The 20,785-nt window shown below is 40.1% G+C and overlaps 1 protein-coding gene across 5 annotated transcripts in view; it reads left to right on the top strand.

Annotated features, from left to right (window-relative positions):
* LOC140586467 (integrin-linked kinase-associated serine/threonine phosphatase 2C-like) overlaps positions 1–12,981 on the top strand; it is a 35,985-nt gene extending 23,004 nt beyond the window's left edge. For 4 of the 5 annotated variants that reach the window (XM_072708302.1, XM_072708303.1, XM_072708300.1 and 1 more), the window contains 4 exons: positions 10,011–10,067; positions 11,755–11,874; positions 12,164–12,245; positions 12,608–12,981. In XM_072708302.1, coding sequence (XP_072564403.1) covers positions 10,011–10,067; positions 11,755–11,874; positions 12,164–12,245; positions 12,608–12,748 — 400 coding nt within the window. In that variant the 3' untranslated portion in view covers positions 12,749–12,981. The remainder of the gene's footprint in view (positions 1–10,010; positions 10,068–11,754; positions 11,875–12,163; positions 12,246–12,607) is intronic. The other variant, XM_072708301.1, reaches the window with a different exon arrangement.
* Positions 12,982–20,785: the final 7,804 nt, after the last annotated feature.

The raw sequence follows: 20,785 nt of genomic DNA, 5'->3' as shown, positions 1-20,785 counted from the left end.
AAGTAACACACACACAATGAACTGACGTTAGCGTAACAAAAGCTAACTTTAGCCTGAAGTTAGCAGCCCATTTGCGGCAGGAGTATGTGGAAAACTTACTAATTTATAAGCTTACTATGAAATTTATCACGAGCCGATTGTCGAGTAACATTGTAACGTTACGTAGGCTATACGATATGTTAACAGCACTTGTAACTTACCTTCGAAAAAATATCCTTGTGGTGAGCCTTCAGGTGCCGCTTAAGGTTGGTCGTATTTTTTCCGCCTACTTTGTGGCCACATTTGTCACCATCTTCCTTCACAATACACTCTGTTTTATTATCTGCTGGGTTATATTTAAAATACACCCATATGTCGTCTCTACGTTTGCGACCACCAAGCCCCTGTGTTGAAACTGCCGCCATTGTGGTCCATTGTCTGTGATGAGTGACAACAGTGTGACGTGTTGAGCACGTTGTGCGCTGCATGCCAGGTGATGGGCGTGACCAAACAAGGATAGAATGCAGCAACAGATACTTTTTAGGTTTTAATTGACACGCACAATAAGCAGAAATGTCATGCATTTTAAACGTCTGACAGACCACCCACTAACATTTTCGTCCATTCTCGTCTCGTCAACGAAAACTCACACAAGTCTCATCATGTTTTAGTCATCAAAGAGCAGTGTTTATCTCGTCACCGTCTCGTTATCGTCATGAAAAAAAGTGGCGTCAACGAAATGATTTCGTCATCGTCATCGTTGACGAAAACAACACTGCCATGTACCCATCCTCTGATGGCTACTTCCAGCAGGATAATGCACCATGTCACAAAGCTCGAATCATTTCAAATTGGTTTCTTGAACATGACAATGAGTTCACTGTACTACAATGGCCCCCACAGTCACCAGATCTCAACCCAATAGAGCATCTTTGGGATGTGGTGGAACGGGAGATTCGTGCCCTGGATGTGCATCCCACAAATCTCCATCAACTGCAAGATGCTATCCTATCAATATGGGCCAACATTTCTAAAGAATGCTTTCAGCACCTTGTTGAATCAATGCCACGTAGAATTAAGGCAGTTCTGAAGGCGAAAGGGGGTCAAACACCGTATTAGTATGGTGTTCCTAATAATCCTTTAGGTGAGTGTATGTACACACACATACACATATGAGTTCAGAGGAGACTGTGTGAAGTAGGCCTTCATGGTTGAATCGCTGCAAAGAAATCACTACTGAGGAAGAACAACAAAATGAAGAGACTTTCTTGGGCCATGAAACACAAGGAATGGATGTTGGACCAGTGGAAATCTGAACTTTGGTCTGAATTTGAGATTTTTGGATCCACCTGCCATGTTTTTGAGATGCAGAAAAGGTGAGTGGATGGTTCCTACATATGTGGTTCCCACCGTGAAGCATGGAGGAGGAGGTGTGATGGTGTGGGGGTGCTTTGCTGGTGATGCTGTTGGTGATTTATTCAAAATCCAAGGCACACTTAACCAGCATGGCTACCACAGCATTCTGCTGCGACATGCCATCCCATCTGGTTTGGACGTAGTGGGGCCATCATTTGATTTTCAACAGGACAATGACACACCTCCAGGCTATGTAAGGGCTATCTGACCAAGAAGGAAAGTGATGGAGTGCTGCGTCAAATGACCTGGCCTCCACCATCACCCAACCTAAACCCAACTGAGATGGTTTGGGAGTTGGACCACAGCGTAAAGGCAAAGCAGCTAACATATGCTCAGCACCTCTGGGAACTCCTTCAAGACTATTGGAAAACCATTCTTGGTCAATAACTCATGAATCTGATTGAGATAATGCCAAGTGTGCAAGGCTGTCAACACAAAAGTTGGCTACTTTGAATAATCAAAAATATAAAGCTTATTCTGGTGTGTTTAACATTTGTTTAAATGTGTTTACTGCATAATTCCACATGTATTTCTTCATTGTTTTGAAGTCATCAATATTAATCTACTATGTAGAAAACAACAGAAATACATTTTAAATGTATTGGTAACTACAATACATAGAGCGATGTGGGAGTGACAGTATAGCGGTTAATGACAGAGATTTGCAGTCTAAGTTTTGCTGTCCTAGAAGGAATTTTGCTGTAGTACTTTTGAGCAAGTTACTTAACCTAAATTGCTTTGGTAAATCTAAAGGCATGTATGCATGTGTATCTGGGGGGATGCTTATCATTGTATTTCTGGATGGGCAAAAAATTTGGTTTTGGAACCAGCTTGCTACCACAGAAGCTTTCTCATTAAGATGATAACTTTAAAAGTATTTCACCAATATTTTTCAAACTTTGTATTGGCATTGCATGGGTGATGAGCTGGAACTGATTCAATTTTGAGACATATTGCCACAAAATTGAAGCAGCGTTGCATAGTGATAGCAAAGAAATGAGCAGTTTTCACACTTGATATTGTTCAAGCAATACCTGAAAGTATTTTAAGGATCTACAAACTTTGTAGAGACATTGTATCAGACAGCAATAATGCTGCCCGATAAATCATATTTTCATCGTCATCTTGATATGACCATGTGCAATAAACACATTGCAAAATATTCCCTGAATTGCAATGAATAAGAAAAATAATTTCATTTACACTTGCCATGCACAGATCTATCAAGTGAAATCTCTTCCAATCTTCCTCTGTGAGGTTTCGATCAGCTGTTTGGCCGGTGATACAAATGTGAGTTTCAAGTTCATCCTTGCCGTGGCAACAAAGGTTTTGATCAATAAAATATGTTTATCAAAATAAAATATTTTTAGAAATATTTTAAAAAGGTGTGATTTTGTTAGTTATAATAAAAATTGTTTGTATTTAGCCTGATAGTATATCCAAAATTATATTATAGTTTGCCTGACCGGTTTTATTAGATTCATTTTATGTTCAGCTTGTGGAAGGCTTTGATGATAGTAATGGAAGACATTACAGTTATTTTAAATCACAATTTGATTTATTTTTAATTCCTTGTTTTCCCCCAGATATACTGATATTTTTTTATTTCAAGAGATGTTTTTGTTGAGTTTAGAAGTACAGGGGAAATAAAACTTTTATTTCTTTATAGTTTTAATGTCTTAATGTTCTGCTTTTATTTATTGCAAGTCATATCGTCATCGGAATATTGGATAGTGTTATTGCACATTGCAGATTTTCCTTAAATCGTGCAGGCCTAGTGTGGAACTAGAACTTATCAAATTTTGAAAACTCATCCCAAAATTGAAACAATGCTGCATAATGTCAGCAAAGGGAAGGGTGAAAGCAGACATACATTACCAGTCAAAAGTTTTTGCAGAACACAGGTTTTTACCACTTTTCCTTTTATTCCATAAAATGTAGATTTTTCTTCTACTTAAGCATAGGAAAGTTGAGTGAACAGCTATAAATGAAAATGTAAGTCAAATAAGACAAGTTTCCTTGATAACATGGAAGGAGTATGTAACCGTGCTTGTCTGATATTCTGTTGACTGGTTGCGTGGTGATGACATAGTCAAATTCTAGGCTGTCCATTAACTTTAAATACCCTAGTTAACTGGGAAAATATTTTTCTGACAGAAATTGCGATTACGATTTGATTTGCGATTAAATTTTTTTTATGTCAAGCTTCAGTTCAATATTCAGTGTGTAGTAATTTTAAAACCTATGACGCAGCATGAGATACCATCAGTATTAACTGGTCTTTATTCTAATGCAAGGATGAGAATTTAAAGATGTGATGTGTCAAGTTAAAGTAATGAAAACAATTACAGCAAAAAGAAAAATAGCGATCTTGCAAGAGTGGATGTAGTGGGTGATAAATGGATAGGAAGCAGCGAGTAGTTATAAGAGGCTCAATGTCACAGTGGGCCTGCGTTCATAGTGGGGTACCGCAGGGTTCAATTTTAGGACTTAATTTACATAAATGATATAGACACCAATATATACAGTAAACTGGTGAAATTTGCAGATGACACCAAGGTGGGTAGTGTAGCAGATACTGAACTAGCGGCTCAGCAGCTACAGCGGGATCTTAATTTAATTAGTGACTGGGCTGACACCTGGCAGATGAAATTTAACATAGACAAATGTAAGGTACTCCATGTAGGGAGCAGAAATATAAAGTACAGGTATTTTATGGGACCTACTGAAATAAAGGTAGCTGATTATGAGAAAGACCTTGGTGTGTATGTTGATGCTTCCATGTCTCATTCTCGCCAGTGCGGGGAAGCAATAAAAAAGGCCAATAGGATGTTGGGGTATATCTCCAGGTGTGTGGAGTTTAAGTCAAGGGAGGTAATGCTAAGATTATACAATTCCTTGGTGAGACCTCACCTAGAATATTGTGTACAGGTTTGGTCACCATATCTTAAAAAGGACATAGCGGCCTTAGAAAAGGTGCAGCGTAGGGCCACAAGAATGATTCCTGGTCTTAGAGGAATGTCATACGAGGAAAGGTTATTTGAGCTAAATCTGTTCAGCCTCAAGCAAAGGAGACTGAGGGGGGACATGATCCAGGTCTATAAGATTCTAACAGGTTTGGATGCTGTTCAACCGAATAGTTACTTCAGCATTAGTTCAAATACAAGAACTCGTGGCCATAGGTGGAAATTAGCGGGAGAACATTTCAAACTGGATTTAAGGAAGCACTTCTTTACACAGCGTGTAGTCAGAGTATGAAATAGTCTTCCTGATAACGTAGTGCAAGCTGAATCCTTGGGTTCCTTTAAATCAGAGCTAGATAAGATTTTAACAACTCTGAGCTATTAGTTAAGTTCTCCCCAAGCAAGCTCGATGGGCCGAATGGCCTCCTCTCGTTTGTATAGTTCTTATGTTCTTATGTTCTTATGTCCTGAAACTGTAAAGCTGGAAATTTTTAAACGTAGTATGCATTTTATAAAATGTTGAATAAATAGAAGTCGTTTATTGGTGATTTCATGTTGGTCGAAGTTTCCGCTTTTTAACAACTTTATACGGTTATTTTCTATACAAATCAATTCAGGTGAAACAAAAAATGTATGTGTTCATGATTGCAAACTCTTTCAGACTCTCACGCAAGAAATCTTACGGCAAATCTATATTCCATTCTGAACTTAAAATTAGCTGCATCAAAAATGTTATGGCAGTTTGCAAACCCTACAGACTATTTACAAGGTAATACAACTTACATACATGTAAATGTGTGTGCAGAACAGAGAACAGATCGAAAATCTCACTCCATGCAGCTGACCAAAGTTGCCAACCCTGCATTTTATTTTAAATGAGAAGTAAAATGCAGTTTTCGAATGAAGCAGCTTATCATTCCTTTGCTTTGTTACTTGGACAAATACAAAACAAATGATTAAACATTATACGTATCTCTTTTTGTAGTTTTCTAAATAAGACCCATACCCAACTGTAATAGTGATTAAAGCAATCTATTCTTTTAGTATTTTAGTATTTATGTTAAAGCTTTTATTTTATTACTGTTGTGGGATTCATCTTTGGAAAAAATAAAATTTAATAAGCACAAAAACATATGACATAAACACGACTGTATTGTGGGCTTTACGGTTTTTTTGGGGGTCACCAACTCCGCTGCTGTGAGAGTTACTGTCTGTCTCGTTGTTTTGATGGGTTAGCGGTATACTAATGCTATTGCCTAAAAACCAAAGGTTTGATACACTGAAGTATATTGCAGCTGGTGTTTAAAAGGAGCTTGCCGGTTCTATTGATGATAGGACCTTTCTGAAACAATCTCGGACCATGAAATAGGAAGGTAATTCACTTATAGCTCAGTAGCTGTTTATGGGTCTATACGCCTTCTTGGGCCACTTCTGATTGGTGAACATGACTGGCACACGAGAAGCACGGCGCTTGTAATTGGTGAGAATGACTGTCACACAGGGAACATGCCATGAATTTGTAAAACTATTCTCACAGCAGTTTTAAACCCTGGGTCCGACTTGCTGTATAATGTATATCCTAAATCGCAGCTTTTACCCCAGGGTTCAAATTTAGTTCCATTATTATTCTTAATTTATATAAACAATATTGACACTAACATATACAGAAAACTAGCAGGTTCTGAGTTATCAATAGAACCCCAAACTAATTAAAGACTGGGGTGATAAATGGCAGATGAAATTTTAATGGAGATGAATGTAAGGTAATCCATGCAAGGAGCAGAAATATAAAGTACAGATGTTTTATGGGTTCAACTGAAATTAAGGAAGCTGGCTGTGTATATTGACACTTCCATGTCTTACTCTCACCAATGTGGGGAAGCAGTTAAAAAGTCCAATAGGATGTTGGGTTACATCTCTAGGTGTGTGGAGTTTAAGTCAAGGGAGGTGATGCTAAGATTATGCAATTCCTTGGTAAGACCCCACCTAGAATATTGTGTGCAGGTGTGGTCACCATACCTTAAAAATGACATTGCTGCCTTAGAAAGGGATCAACGTAGGGCTACAAGAATGATTCCTGGGCGTAGAGCAATGTTTTATGAGGAGAGGTTAGCTGAGTTGAATCTGTTCAGCCGCAAGCAAAGAACAATGAGGGGGGACATGTTCTGGGTATATAAGATTCTAACAGGTCTGGATGCTGTTCAGGCAAATGGCTACTTCAATATTAGTTTAAATAACAGAACTCGTGGCCATAGGTGGAAATTAGCGTGAGAACATTTTAAACTGAATTTGAGAAAGCACTTTACAAAGCATGTAGTTAGAGTATGGAATTGTCTTCTTGCTAGTGTAGCGCAAGCTAAAACCCTGGGTTCCTTTAAATCAACAACTCTGAGCTATTATGTGAGTTCTCCCCAACAAGCTTGATGGGCCGAATGGCCTCCTCTTGTTTGTAAATTTCTTATGTTCTTTGGGATGAATTAGAGCGGAGACTGCTAGCCAGACCTTCTCATCCACCATCAGTGCCTGACCTTACAAATGGTCTCCCGGAAGGATGGTAACACACTCCTAAACCTTGTGGACAGCCTTCCGAGAACAGTTCAAACTGTTATAGCTGCAAAGGGTGGGCCAACTCTATATTAAAACCTATGTATTAAGAATGGGATGTCATTAAAGTTTGTGTGTGTGTAAAGGCAGGTGTCCCAATGCAGTGTATGAAGCCCTCTTGCACTTGCAGGAGTATATTTGGCTTTTAGAGTTCTTTTGGAGTAAAAGTATCGTAAAAAACTTTTAAAGTCATCCTTAGCCTCCAATGCAGTCTTCCTTTTGACATTGCTCTTAGTGAGTCTAATGTTATTTTTTATCTCAACCTGTAGACTTGGATACCCCTGCTTTATTCTGAAATCATTAATTGTTTTCCATTTGTGGAACACAGCCCTTTTCCTCTTGACTTTATTCTTAATTTCTGTAAACCACTTTGGTTACAGTTTCCTAGATTTAGTTTTGCTGGAAAGAGGTATGAAGTCCTCTTGCACTTGCAATAATGTGCTTTTAAAAAATTCCCATGCCTCTTCAACAGTTTCCTTATCTATTTATAGTTTCAGTTTCATACCATTACAGTTAGCCATCCTAACATTGTATATTTCTGTTTTGGACTTTGCTCTTTGGACAATAAAATTAACCTCCAATTTAACCATGTTATGGTTACTATTGTCAAGTGGATCTCAAACCTCAAATTTTCCAGTCCTATCCTGGTTATTAGAGAAAAGATTGAGAATGATTTTCTTGCCTATCTGGTCCCTATTCTTCTCTATCTTTGTCACTCAACCATGTTCCTGTAATGTAATAAGAGTCTGATGAAATAAACCTCTATCATGAATTTTAAATTCTAATTCAAAATTAGTTTTCAGGTACCCAATATTTAACTTGCCAGGGCAGACAAGTAGCTCCTAAGATGTTTCCCATTTTTATTTTTCAGCTTATTCATACAAACAAACAACAAACACATTTATTTAGGTATAGTGCGTTATCACAACATTATATTGTCTCAAAGCGCTTTACAGCATCCCCACCCAAAGCCCCCAGTGAGTAAGCCATAGGCAACAGTGGCAAGGAAAAACCCCTTAGAAGGAAGAAACCTTGGGAGGGACAAGACTCAAAGGGGCAGCCCATCCTCCAGGGACCGGCAAGGAAAGTCATATCGGAGAGGTGGCTAAGTGTCAAATCACACTATCTAAGTCATAAGATTTGAAACACAACTGGGGAGCAGGGAGGTGATGACAAGCCGGTGCCGATATTCCTTCTGATCGCCAGGCAACCAGTAGTAAGGCAGTGGGGCATACATGGAGGATGACACAGGCAGAACAGCGAGCTGGATGCAAGGACATCATGGGAAGAGGCGACGTCACATGTAGCAGGGTGTGCAGGATATCTTGATAAATTGAGGTCTCCAGGCAGCACACCCCAGGAGGAGTATGGGAAATAAAATGTGCAATTAGTCAAAGTAAGGGAGACTATAGGCAGTGCTAACAGTTAGGTGAGTGCAATATTAAGTGCAATGTGCAAACTCTGGCAGATATAGCTATGGCAGCATAAGTAGGAGGGAGAGGCAAGTGGGAATGCAGTCATGGGGAGTCCCTGAAATGTCAGCACGCCAATTCCACAAAGGATTGTGAAGCTAGAGTGACAGCACTGACAGTTCAATTTATCCTAAGCCAATGGCACCAATCCCCACCCAGCTCTACACCTCACACAATAGGTCTAACTGGGAGTGAGGAGTTAGCTAGAACTAGAACTAGTGTCCCTATAAGCTAAACTAAACAGGTGTGTTTTTAGTCCAGACTTGAATATTGAGAGTGAGCCTGAATACCGCACATTCGGTGGAAAACCATTCCACAGCTGAGGAGCTCTATAGGAGAAAGTTCTGCAGCATGCCGTAGCTCTTTCTACCCTAGGTACTAACAGATATCTTGCGCCTTGAGAACAAAGCAAGCGCAGAGGGTTGTATGAGGTCAGCAGATCACTAAGGTATTCTGGTCCCAGGCCATTCAATGCTTTATAGGTTAAAAGCAGTATTTTATAGTCAATCCGAGACTTAACTGGTAACCAATGAAGGGAGGATAAGACAGGCTGCTGCATTCTGTACCAGCTGAAGTTTATGTAAGGATCCAGACGGGCAACCAGAAAGGAGGGCATTACAGTAGTCCAGTCTGGAAGTTACAAAGGCATGTATTAATTTTTCTGCATCATGAAGTGAGAGCACCTTCTGAAGCTTGGCTATGTTCCATAGATGATAAAATGCAGTTCTATAATACTTCTTATGTGAGCATCAAAACATAAATCTGAATCAACTAGAAGACCAAGATTTCTAAACACTATTAGGTTGTGTAGGAAGGCCTCCAATGTTGAGGTGGTGAAACTTATTTCTTGCATCCTTGGGACCAATTACCAGTACTTCTGTTTTTTCTGTGTTTAACATAAGGAATTTTTTTGCCATCCAGCACCGGATATCTAATAGATAGTCTTCTAACCGAGAGAGCAGTGATATATCATCAGGGATATACACTCACGTAAAGGATTATTAGGAACACCATACTAATACGGTGTTTGACCCCCTTTCGCCTTCAGAACTGCCTTAATTCTACGTGGCATTGATTCAACAAGGTGCTGAAAGCATTCTTTAGAAATGTTGGCCCATATTGATAGGATAGCATCTTGCAGTTGATGGAGATTTGTGGGATGCACATCCAGGGCACAAAGCTCCCGTTCCACCACATCCCAAAGATGCTCTATTAGGTTGAGATCTGGTGACTGTGGGGGGCATTTTAGTACAGTGAACTCATTGTCATGTTCAAGAAACCAATTTGAAATGATTCGAGCTTTGTGACATGGTGCATTATCCTGCTGGAAGTAGCCATCAGAGGATGGGTACATGGTGGTCATAAAGGGATGGACATGGTCAGAAACAATGCTCAGGTAGGCTGTGGCATTTAAACGATGCCCAATTGGCACTAAGGGGCCTAAAGTGTGCCAAGAAAACATCCCCCACACCATTACACCACCACCAGCCTGCACAGTGGTAACAAGGCATGATGGATCCATGTTCTCATTCTGTTTACGCCATATTCTGACTCTACCATTTGAATGTCTCAACAGAAATCGAGACTCATCAGACCAGGTAACTTTTTTCCAGTCTTCAACTGTCCAATTTTGGTGAGCTCGTGCAAATTGTAGCCTCTTTTTCCTATTTGTAGTGGAGATGAGTGGTACCCGGTGGGGTCTTCTGCTGTTGTAGCCCATCCGCCTCAAGGTTGTGCGTGTTGTGGCTTCACAAATGCTTTGCTGCATACCTCGGTTGTAACGAGTGGTTATTTCAGTCAAAGTTGCTCTTCTATCAGCTTGAATCAGTCGGCCCATTCTCCTCTGACCTCTAGCATCAACAAGGCATTTTCGCCCACAGGACTGCCGCATACTGGATGTTTTTCCCTTTGCACACCATTCTTTGTAAACCCTAGAAATGGTTGTGCGTGAAAATCCCAGTAACTGAGCAGATTTTGAAATACTCAGACCGGCTCGTCTGGCACCAACAACCATGCCACGCTCAAAATTGCTTAAATCACCTTTCTTTCTCATTCTGACATTCAGTTTGGAGTTCAGGAGATTGTCTTGACCAGGACCACACCCCTAAATGCATTGAAGCAACTGCCATGTGATTGGTTGATTAGATAATTGCATTAATGAGAAATTGAACAGGTGTTCCTAATAATCCTTTAGGTGAGTGTATATATATGATCATTTCCGCTCCTCGCTCACGAGGCTGTTGGCTCTGCCCGCTCCTCCGCTCTAATTCGCACTACGCTGCTCCGCTCAACATCGCTCCTCGCTCCACTAAAATTTCCTCCCGCTCCAGTCAAGTGGATCCACGCTTGCTCCAGTTTAAGAGGGACAAATAATCTACATGCCTACCAAATATCACCTTAAACCGAAGCCTTATATCATAAAGAAATATGAGCAACGGCAACATTGTCACTCAGAACAGAAAATTTGTATTCTTAAACAACATATAGGCAACAACGGATAGAATATACAGGCTAAGCATTCACATTTTAAATTCCTCAATTTTTTCTGTTGATGCTGCTGCTGCCTCTCTCTATAAAATAAAATTTCACTGACAGCGTTACGTGAAATAAAAAAATCTTATTAGACCTACTTTGAATGACAAAACTAATTTATTTGATTACCAATATTTACTTTATAGGCTTTTATACTTTTATTTACTTTATAGACTTGATATGCTACAACCATATAAAACTTGCTCACGTTTTGCTCTGACTTCCGCCTGTTCGCGTAGAACACTCTCATGTTTCTGAGAAAAGTGATTCCAAAGTGAATTTTTTGTCACTGAAACAGTTTCACCACATTGTTGTTCTTGCTCTAAATTATTGTCATCTATACGTTTGTTAAGAATAGTACACTTGTATGATCTGTCAGTTTCCTTTCGCAATACTTTGCGGCCCAGTCTATAGTTTGTGTAACGGTCTTGATAATTGTACATATGAATTCTGGGTAGATTTGGGCACGCCTCAGAGTTGTAGTGAGCGGTATCGGAGCGAAATTGGAGTGAGACAGAGCGACCGCTCCAGCCTTAATTTAAAAACCGCTCCGCGCTCTATATATGTATATATATACATTTAGAATTATATGTCATGAATTAGAATTCAAGTAAAATCACATTTACTGGTTTTCACATTTCCATCCAATAATTCTTAATCTTAAAAATTGCACAGTTTAGCAGTTTGGAAGGATTAGATAGGGAGAGGGGGTGGCGAGGCTTCCCGTGGAATATGTTGCTGTTGTTCTGGCCGAATCCTTTCTAGTTTTTTTTTTTTTTTTGCTGCAGGGATGGGCGTGTTTTCGGTACATTGGAGGTATCCCGGTCAATTGGGGATGGACAATATAAACGATGTGGTGTGATCTCCACACCTGACCTCCGACGCTGTCAGCTCTCTCCTAATGACAAGTAAGATACTATCTCATGTACTACTTCTGCTGCGAAAAGAACGAAAGTATATGCTAACAGTGTAAAGACAATCCAGAATTATTTTTTTTAATTAAGAAATTAATAAAATTCTACAACTTTTAGTGCTTTGTTAGGAATTAAAAACTTTTCCTCAAATAAGAAAGCATTCTTCTACTAAGATTTGACAAATATAAATGATTCTTGAATATAATCCTTTGTGCATCCTAATATTTAGTTTATAATGGTACATTTTTAATGAACTAAAATGAATCTAATTTTGGTGTATTAGGTTTTTCATTTTAGCTTGTGATGGCCTCTTCAAGGTGTTTACGCCAGAACAAGCTGTTACTTTTGTCCTCAGTGTCTTACAGGTAGGCTGCTGTTCGGAATATAGATTTGTGAATTACAGAGAATGGAGCTAGAAATTGGAAAAGAGTGGTTGTAGGAATGGTGTTGGGTAATTTATACAATTTTTAAAATAAACTTGCTTACACAAATACCTGTAAATCTCTTCCTGGTGCATTACACACAGTGTTATAAAACAGGGTCTTTCCAGATTAGTTGGGTTTATGGGCAGCTATGTTTAACACCTTACAAGAACTCAGTGCAGTGAATTGTTCAGGAAGGTAGATTAACCCACATAACAACAATTATAAATGTCATTCTTTCACGGGTTGCGTGTATTCTGTGGTACTTAGTGTTGACGTTACCGACATTGGTATGTGTTTCTTAGAATGATACAGCAGAGTGGAACAGAGACCAAGCTTGGAAGGAAGCAAGCTTTGAGGCAGCATGCCAGCAGCTAGCCAGTGAAGCAGTGCGACGTGGCTGTGCAGACAATGTTACAGTCATCCTAGTCTCTATTGATTTCTAAAAGAGTACAGTTTGCAGTTTGTTTCCCAGCCTGTCCAGACCTCTGACATTTCCATTGTCCTGTCCCCAATTCTACCAAAATAATAGTGATGCTTTGGTATTATGTGGAAATAAATGTGCTTTTTTATACATCTTAAACTAAATATGTTTACTTGACTTGTTGTCTTGTAAAAACTGTCCACCATCTGTAAAACATAAAAACATTTTCTGAATAAAACAAAGGACATAAATCTGTTCACTTATTTGGTTTTTGATTCATTTTTCTTATTTTTAGTATTTTTCCCTACTTGTTCTTCATAATAAGTAGAGTAAATAAGTTATAGAAATGACTACAGCAATATTATATGAACCCAATCTCATGTCTTGAGCTGACTGAGAGTATTTTATTTATGAAAAGGGTTGGGTCAATTACCTTATGTAATCCGGTACAGTTATTAGTTACCTGTTTAAAAACGTAATCAGTAACGTACAGTCGTGGCAAAAAGTTTTGAGAATGACACAAGTATTGGTTTCTACAAAGTTTGTAGATCTTTTTGTCAGATGTTTCTGTGATATAATTACAAGCATTTCATAAGTGTCAAAGGCTTTTATTGGCAATTACATTAAGTTTATGCAAAAAGCGTTGAGATAACCAATGATCGAGATAACCGAAAACCAATATGGCAGCAATATATTAACTTGAAATTTATTTATGTGCGTTAATAACTGAGAATGTACATGCACGGGTTTTTGGTGTTTTTGGCATTTGTTTGACGCGATCGGCATGCTATAAATATGTACATACATGTTGGCTAACAAAAGGCATATGTGCACCAACTAACAGCAGAGATTTACCAGTATACAATGAAAACCACTGTCGTTTCTCGATACAAACCTTTAATTTAGTGCTGTCAAACGATTAAAATTTTTAATCAGATTAATCACAGGGTTGCTGTGGATTAATTTAGATTAATCACGATTAAATATCATTCATTTTTAATCTATATTAATCACAATTCATTTTGCATGAGCAAACGGACTCAAGAAAAAAGGGAATATATATGCACTGAACATGTTTATTGAACATCTTGAACACGAGTCGGATGCATTCCATCTGCCACAGAAGTGCAATACCATGGACCCATATCAAAAAACAAGATTTTTTGCTTAGCCGGACAACTTGTCGGATTTAAGGTACTTCAGTTTAAGTGGTCTTTATCTTCGTTCAATTACAATTAGCCCGAACTACCATAAATCCGACAAATAATCCGATTAATCATGAAATCCAGTTCTAGCCCAGTTAATTGCCATTGTTAGCAATAGCAGTTAACACATTATGCGCGGTGCTTTACGTATAAAACTCCGTAGCAACACGTCCACAGATAAGTTGGACGGTATAATGTGTGCGACCAGTTTAATGAGCCACAAATGAGAAGTAGTGCTTAAACAGTATAAAACTACAACTTTCCCTTCTGTTGATAAAAGGTGCAGCCATCTTGGATTCTGAACTCGGGATCCTCTCTGCTGCTCCGAGATATTTCTCAGATCTCCGAGAAACGGGAGCGCGTATGTTGTCACTTCCGGCTTCAAAACTACGGAATGCAACTCGGAATACGAGTTCCCAGGGCAAATGGAACGCACTAAAACTGCCCAAAATGGGTTGACAGAGACATTTCAGGGATTTTATACTCAATTATACGGGTTAATTGCGTTAAAAAATTTTAATCAGATTAATCATGATGATGGATTAATCCGTGTTAACCCGTTAATTTCGACAGCCCTACTTTAATTATATTCTCCAACATTGCAAACACAAAGATCGCTCACAAAATCACAAAAAAGTTTTGTGTAGTTCTGTACTGTAGTTCGTTTTTACAAAAAGCTAACCAGTATCAAAATTAAATTGACGAGTCATTTCACTCTGACACAGCTCTGAAAAGTATCATAACAGTCTTTAATAGTCTGCTTGAAAACAAATGCTGTCTAAAAAAGTTTTACCTGGATCGCTGCGTTGTTCAGCAAATTTCCATGCAAATGCGATTTGAATACACGCTGTTTAGCACTTGTGATACATTTTTAAAAGCCAGCGAATCGTCACGGGGATCGAGATAACCGATGTTAAGTGCCGATTTTGGCCCTCTTTTGTGCTCAAGATATTGTTGTTAAGCAACATAAAAGAATCGACATAACCGATGAGAAAATGCTAAGACAAAGAGGGAATTTGGCGGTTCCACTTCAAAAACTTCGACTTAATAGGGTTGGCGAGTTAACCGAGGACGAGATAAGTGGGTTCGACTGTACTTTTACTTTTGGATTACATCAATGCCATCTTAAGATGAGTAAAGAAATGTCAAAAAGATCACTTTATTACTAGGCAATAGAACATATGCTGTTGAAATAATATACAGACTTGGACAAATTTGTTGGTACCCCTCCACAAAATCAATAAGCAAAAGTAAAGTCTGATATGAGTTAAATATGGAAAAAACACTAAGGGGTGTCATTCAACTTCTGTCTGTTTCAAGTTATTTCAGAGATAGTTGCGTTTTTTTGTTTGAGTTGAATAATTAAGCAAATGAAAATTCCATGGACAGAAAAGATGCTACCCTTAATTTTATATTTTGTGGCACCACCTTTTGTAGCAATCACTGCCAACAAGCAATTTCTGTACTTCAAAATGAGATGTCTGCATTTGCCAAGAGATACTTTGGCCCACTCTACCTGAGCAAACTGCTATCTCAGGTTTGAAGGGTGGTATCTCCGCACTGCAATTTTTAGATCTTTCCATAGATGTTCAATAGGATTAAGATGTGAGCTCATGGAGGGCCATTTAAGAATAGTCCAGTGTTTTTTTTTCTCAGCCATTCTTGAGTGCTTTTAGCGGTTTATTTTGGGTCATTATCCTGTTGGAGGACCGATGACTTGAGAGTGAGGCTGAGTTTTCTGATGCTGGGCAGTATGTTTCGCTCCAGGATGCCTGGGTAGTCTTGAGACTTAATTGTACCCTGCACAGATTCAAGGTTCCTCGTGCCAGATGCAGCAAAGCAGTCCCAAAATGAAACCAAGCCCCTCCATGTTTCACAGTAGGTATGGTGTTTTCTTTTAAAGCTTAATTATTCTTTCTGTAACCACAGAGTTGATGTGACTGGCCAAAAAGCTCCAGTTTTGGCTCATCAGTCCAAAGGACATTCTCCCAAAAACTTTGGGGCTTGTCAACATGCATTTTGGTGAGTTCCACTCTGGCTTTTTTATGTTTTTCTGTCAATAGTGGAGCCCTCCAGGGTCTTCTTCCATGGAGCCCGTTATTGTTCAAAATGCAACGGATGGTGTGATCGTACCTTGACCTTGGAGCTCAGCTTGAATGGTTTTGGATGGTTTCCTGGGCTCTTTTTCTACCATCCGCACTATCCTACTGATCAACCTTGGGTTAGATTTCCTCTTGGATCCACGTCCTGGGAGGTTGGCTATAGTCCCATGAACTTTATGCTTTTTAATATTGGCAACTGTGGTCACAGGAACACTATGCTGCAACATTAGACAGTTGTTTTTAATTGAATCACTTTTCAGGAGAAATGAAGCACTGGTTTAATGAACTGTAATGGTACCAACAAATTTGTCCATGTCTGTAGATACATACAATACAATTCATGTACCTTAGATGTCAGTGACATTGTCACTGCTAGTGTCTGAAAAAATGCAAAATCCTGATTCTTTGTTTACAGCATCTGTAAGCTTTTATGAGTTTTTCTATTTTTCCTTTTTCTTTTATGTCACCTTTGTGATTCACAATGTGTGTAAGTATAAACACTCAACACAAAGATCAACCATGCCACAGTGTTCATGATGCATGTCTAGGGTTGGAGCCTAACAAAGTGAAAGGGAAGGAGGGATTGGGAAGGACAGGACAACCAGAGCTAGGAGAAGGGAACACGGGACACAAAAGGAGTCTTATTTTATAGTTTTTTTTATAGTTTTTCAAAAACACTGTACAAACACTAGGTGTAACGAACGTCAGGAGTGACAAAGGCCAAAGAAACAAACAAAAACACATCTACCGAGTATAACCACAAGCTAAGCTACCTAAGTGAACACAAAAGGGGTGAAACGAAACAACAATGCATACACCTATCTCCCTACCCAAACAAATAGTAATCCCCACGTTGACGAAGAAACAAAAAGGCAAACACTCCTTACACACACCTAGTGGAACATGAAACACACAGCTAAAGCAAAGGTATCAAGAGGGGAGATCAGAGAGGCGAAGTCGAAGTACAGGCGAAAGTTCAAAACCAAGCAAGCAGCCAAAACCAGGGCGAAGGTACAGTAAGGGATGAGGCGAAAATCGGAAGTCAAGAGCAAAACAGTCATACACGAGCATTCAAACCAAAAGCAAAGCGAACGAAGAGCGAGCTAGCAGGCGAGAAGCAAGTAGCGGGCAGCCGAAGGGACGAAGCGGCAATCTCTTCAGCCTATGAACCGGAAACTGCTCCGAGGACAAGGGAGGCGGGGTCAGGTCCAGAGGGCGGAGTCGAGGGGGCGGTTGACCAATCGGTGAGTGGGCAGGACGTCCGAAGGACCTGCAGGCATCCTCCTAAACTTACGGCACGTACCCGAAACTTACGGCACATATCCCTTACGGCATGTAACCCAAACTTACGGCACATAACACTGTGTGAATAGTAAACAAGTGTTGCTTCAGTTTTACATCACTATCCCTTTCCAAACTCGGCACTACCTTTACCGAGCTGACCTTTCTGCAGTGGAAAACTGAAGCAAGCTGAAACATTCTGTAACTAGTATCTCTAGTTACACAGGTTGGGTATGGCTTGATTCCTGTATGCCAGTGAAAAGCACCAATAGCGTGAGTTTTCATTGTTAAACAGACAACACATAGCTAAGGGCTGTTTCCTGCGTGAGCGAGACTGGTTGCTACCGCGCGAACTTTTAAACTATAACTATAACCCAAATAATACTTAGAGTTAGAATTAAGCAATCGGATAAATCTTGGCAAGCTTAATAGTCTCCTGATAATCTTCCAAATCCACGACGGATTAATCGCCTCCGCCCCCGGAGTTTTTCCCCGCTAAACGTAAGTATATCACTATGGCTCCTGTCGTTTGCTCCGAGTGCAGTATGTTTAGTTATTCTTCTCCCGTCATTAGCGGTACGTTTGTCTGCGATAAGTGTAAGCTAGTTGCCAGGCTGACGGAGAAGATCGCAGTCTTAGAGGGACGCATCCGGACGTTACGGGAGATTCAGGAGAGTGAGAGTTTTATTGACGCAGTGTTAGCGGCTCCGGATATGTCCGCTATAGTGAGTCAGTCTCCCCCCGCTCCGGCAGCAGGGCCTTCGCAGCAAGGCGAGTGGGTGACGACCCGGCGGCATAGCCGTAAGTCCAAACAGGACTCACACCGGCACCATTCACCCATTCGCGTTTCCAACAGGTTCTCCCCACTCAGTGAAACACCCACTGAGCCGCCTGTTGAAAGCGCTCTGGTAATCGGCGATTCTATGCTAAGAAACGTGAGAGTAGCGACTCCAGCGGTCGTAGTTAATTGTCTCCCTGGTGCCAGAGCGACCGACATCTTATCAAACTTAAAAGTGCTGGCTAAGAGTAAACGTAAGTATTCGCATATTGTTATCCACGTCGGCACAAATGATGTCCGATTGAGGCAATCGGAGATCACTAAAGCAAATTTCATAGCGGTGTGCAGCCTTGCGAGGAAGATGTCTGCGTCAGTAACATGCTCTGGCCCTATCCCTGCTAGACGTGGTGACGAAATGTACAGCAGATTATCGTCGCTGCATCGCTGGCTGTCGGAATGGTGCCCGATAAATGGTGTGGGTTATATAGACCATTGGCGGACATTCTGGGGTAGGCCTTGGCTTTTGAAGAGGGACGGTATTCACCCCACGTGGGCTGGTGCCGATCTCCTGTCAAAAAGCATAGCTCACAGTCTTAGGGCAGATTGCTGACTAACCAGAGCCAAGCCAAGGCGGCAGGCAAAACGGCTTAACCGACCGCCTGCTAGTCGCTTAGAGTCGTCACCCAGGCTTCATATTATTGAGACTGTGTCTGTTCCCCGCGGTTTTAATCGTGGGAGGTCATTCCATCGTAGTTCATGTAAACCTTAGAGAAATTAGACCTATTTCAACTCTGGATAGTAGGTGTAATGCAAACCTAAAACTTGGACTCCTGAACATTAGATCGCTGGCTCCTAAGACATTGCTCGTAAATGAAATCATTACTGATTCTAATCTTAGTGCCCTATGTCTTACTGAGACTTGGCTAAAACCGAATGAGTTCTTGGCACTAAATGAATCCACTCCAGCTGAGTATAGCTATAAGCATACTCCTCGACCCGATCGCAAAGGTGGCGGAGTTGCTGCAATATTTAAGACCGACCTAGGAGTGCGTGAAAATACTGGTTATAGCTTTAGTACGTTTGAATTTATTATTCTAAATCTTGCAAGCACATCTAAGTGTAGTTCTACACCTCCAATCACCATTGCCATTGTGTATAGACAGCCAGGCCTCTATAGCAATTTCCTTAAGGAATTTGCAGATTTCTTAACAAGCTTGGTGGTTACTACTGACAAGGCCTTGATTGTTGGTGATTTTAATATTCATATGGAAAATGAAAGTGATCCAGTAACAAAAGCATTTACTGCCATTCTTGACTCTGTCGGTGTACATCAGAATGTAACTGGGCCAACTCATCCCTGTAACCACACCCTAGACCTGATTCTTAGTCATGGTGTCCTGGTAGAACACATATCAATTATCCCTCAGAATCCTCTACTTTCAGATCATTACCTTTTAACATTTCAAATACAACATAACTCCCCTAAGGCCCCAGACCAGAGGTACGATACTAGACGTTCCATAGCCTCATTATCCGCTGCAACTTTTCTGGAACAGCTCCCACAGTCCTTTAACCTAACCTCTGAAGTGTCATGTGTAAATGAACTTGAACAGGTAGCCGTGAACATGGTAGAATAATTTCGTACCACTCTTGATCATGTAGCACCACTCAAGAAAATAAAACATAGAGATAAGAAACCTGCCCCCTGGTACTCTAACCGTACACGTGAACTTAAACAAGCTTCACGAAAGCTAGAACGCAAATGGCGGTCAACAAAATTAGAAGTTTTTAGATTTGCCTGGAAAGAGAGCCTGTCTAAGTATAGACATGCACTAATGACTGCTAGGTCTATGTATCTCTCTAAACTAATAGAAAATAACAAAACCAATCCTAAATTCCTATTTGAAACTGTATCTAGGTTAACAAAGAATCGTTCAATGTTAAACTCACAAGTCCCAGAAGCTCTTGGTAGTGATGCCTTTATTGCGTTTTTTAATAATAAAATAACCACGATTAGACATACCATCACGAGCACGCCCACGGTTGCACACAACCACCAATCCTCTGCTAGTGCTAGTGTTATTAGTACTAATGATAACATCTTTGAATGTTTCACTCCTGTAGTGCCGACAGAACTCCTTCAGTTAATTTCCTCTTGCAAACCCACTACTAGCCTTGTTGACCCAATACCGACCAATCTACTTAAGGAAATTGCACCACTGATTAGCACTACATTGTTAAACTTGTTAAACTCATCTCTTAGTCTTGGATATGTTCCTAAATCTTTTAAAATGGCTGTTATTAGACCTATCCTAAAGAAACCAAATCTTGAACCTAGTGACTTAGAAAACTATAGACCCATCTCAAATCTTCCCTTCATTTCTAAAATTCTTGAGAAAGTTGTTGCTCACCAGCTGTCCTCCTTTCTTCAAGATAATAATGCTAACGAGCTATATCAGTCTGGTTTCAGACCCAATCATAGCACAGAAACGGCCTTAGTCAAAGTGATAAACGACTTGCTTATGGCTTCCGACCGTGGCTGTATATCGCTATTATTCTTACTGGATCTAACTGCAGCATTCGATACTGTAGACCATAATATTCTTTTGGACCGGTTGGAAACATTGATTGGCATTAAAGGGACAGCACTACTGTGGTTTCGCTCGTATTTAACTGATCGTTACCAGTTTGTC

This window comes from Paramormyrops kingsleyae, unplaced genomic scaffold (assembly GCF_048594095.1).
Source record: "Paramormyrops kingsleyae isolate MSU_618 unplaced genomic scaffold, PKINGS_0.4 ups66, whole genome shotgun sequence".
NCBI lineage: Eukaryota > Metazoa > Chordata > Actinopteri > Osteoglossiformes > Mormyridae > Paramormyrops > Paramormyrops kingsleyae.
This window is presented reverse-complemented; position numbering and strand designations above follow the sequence as displayed.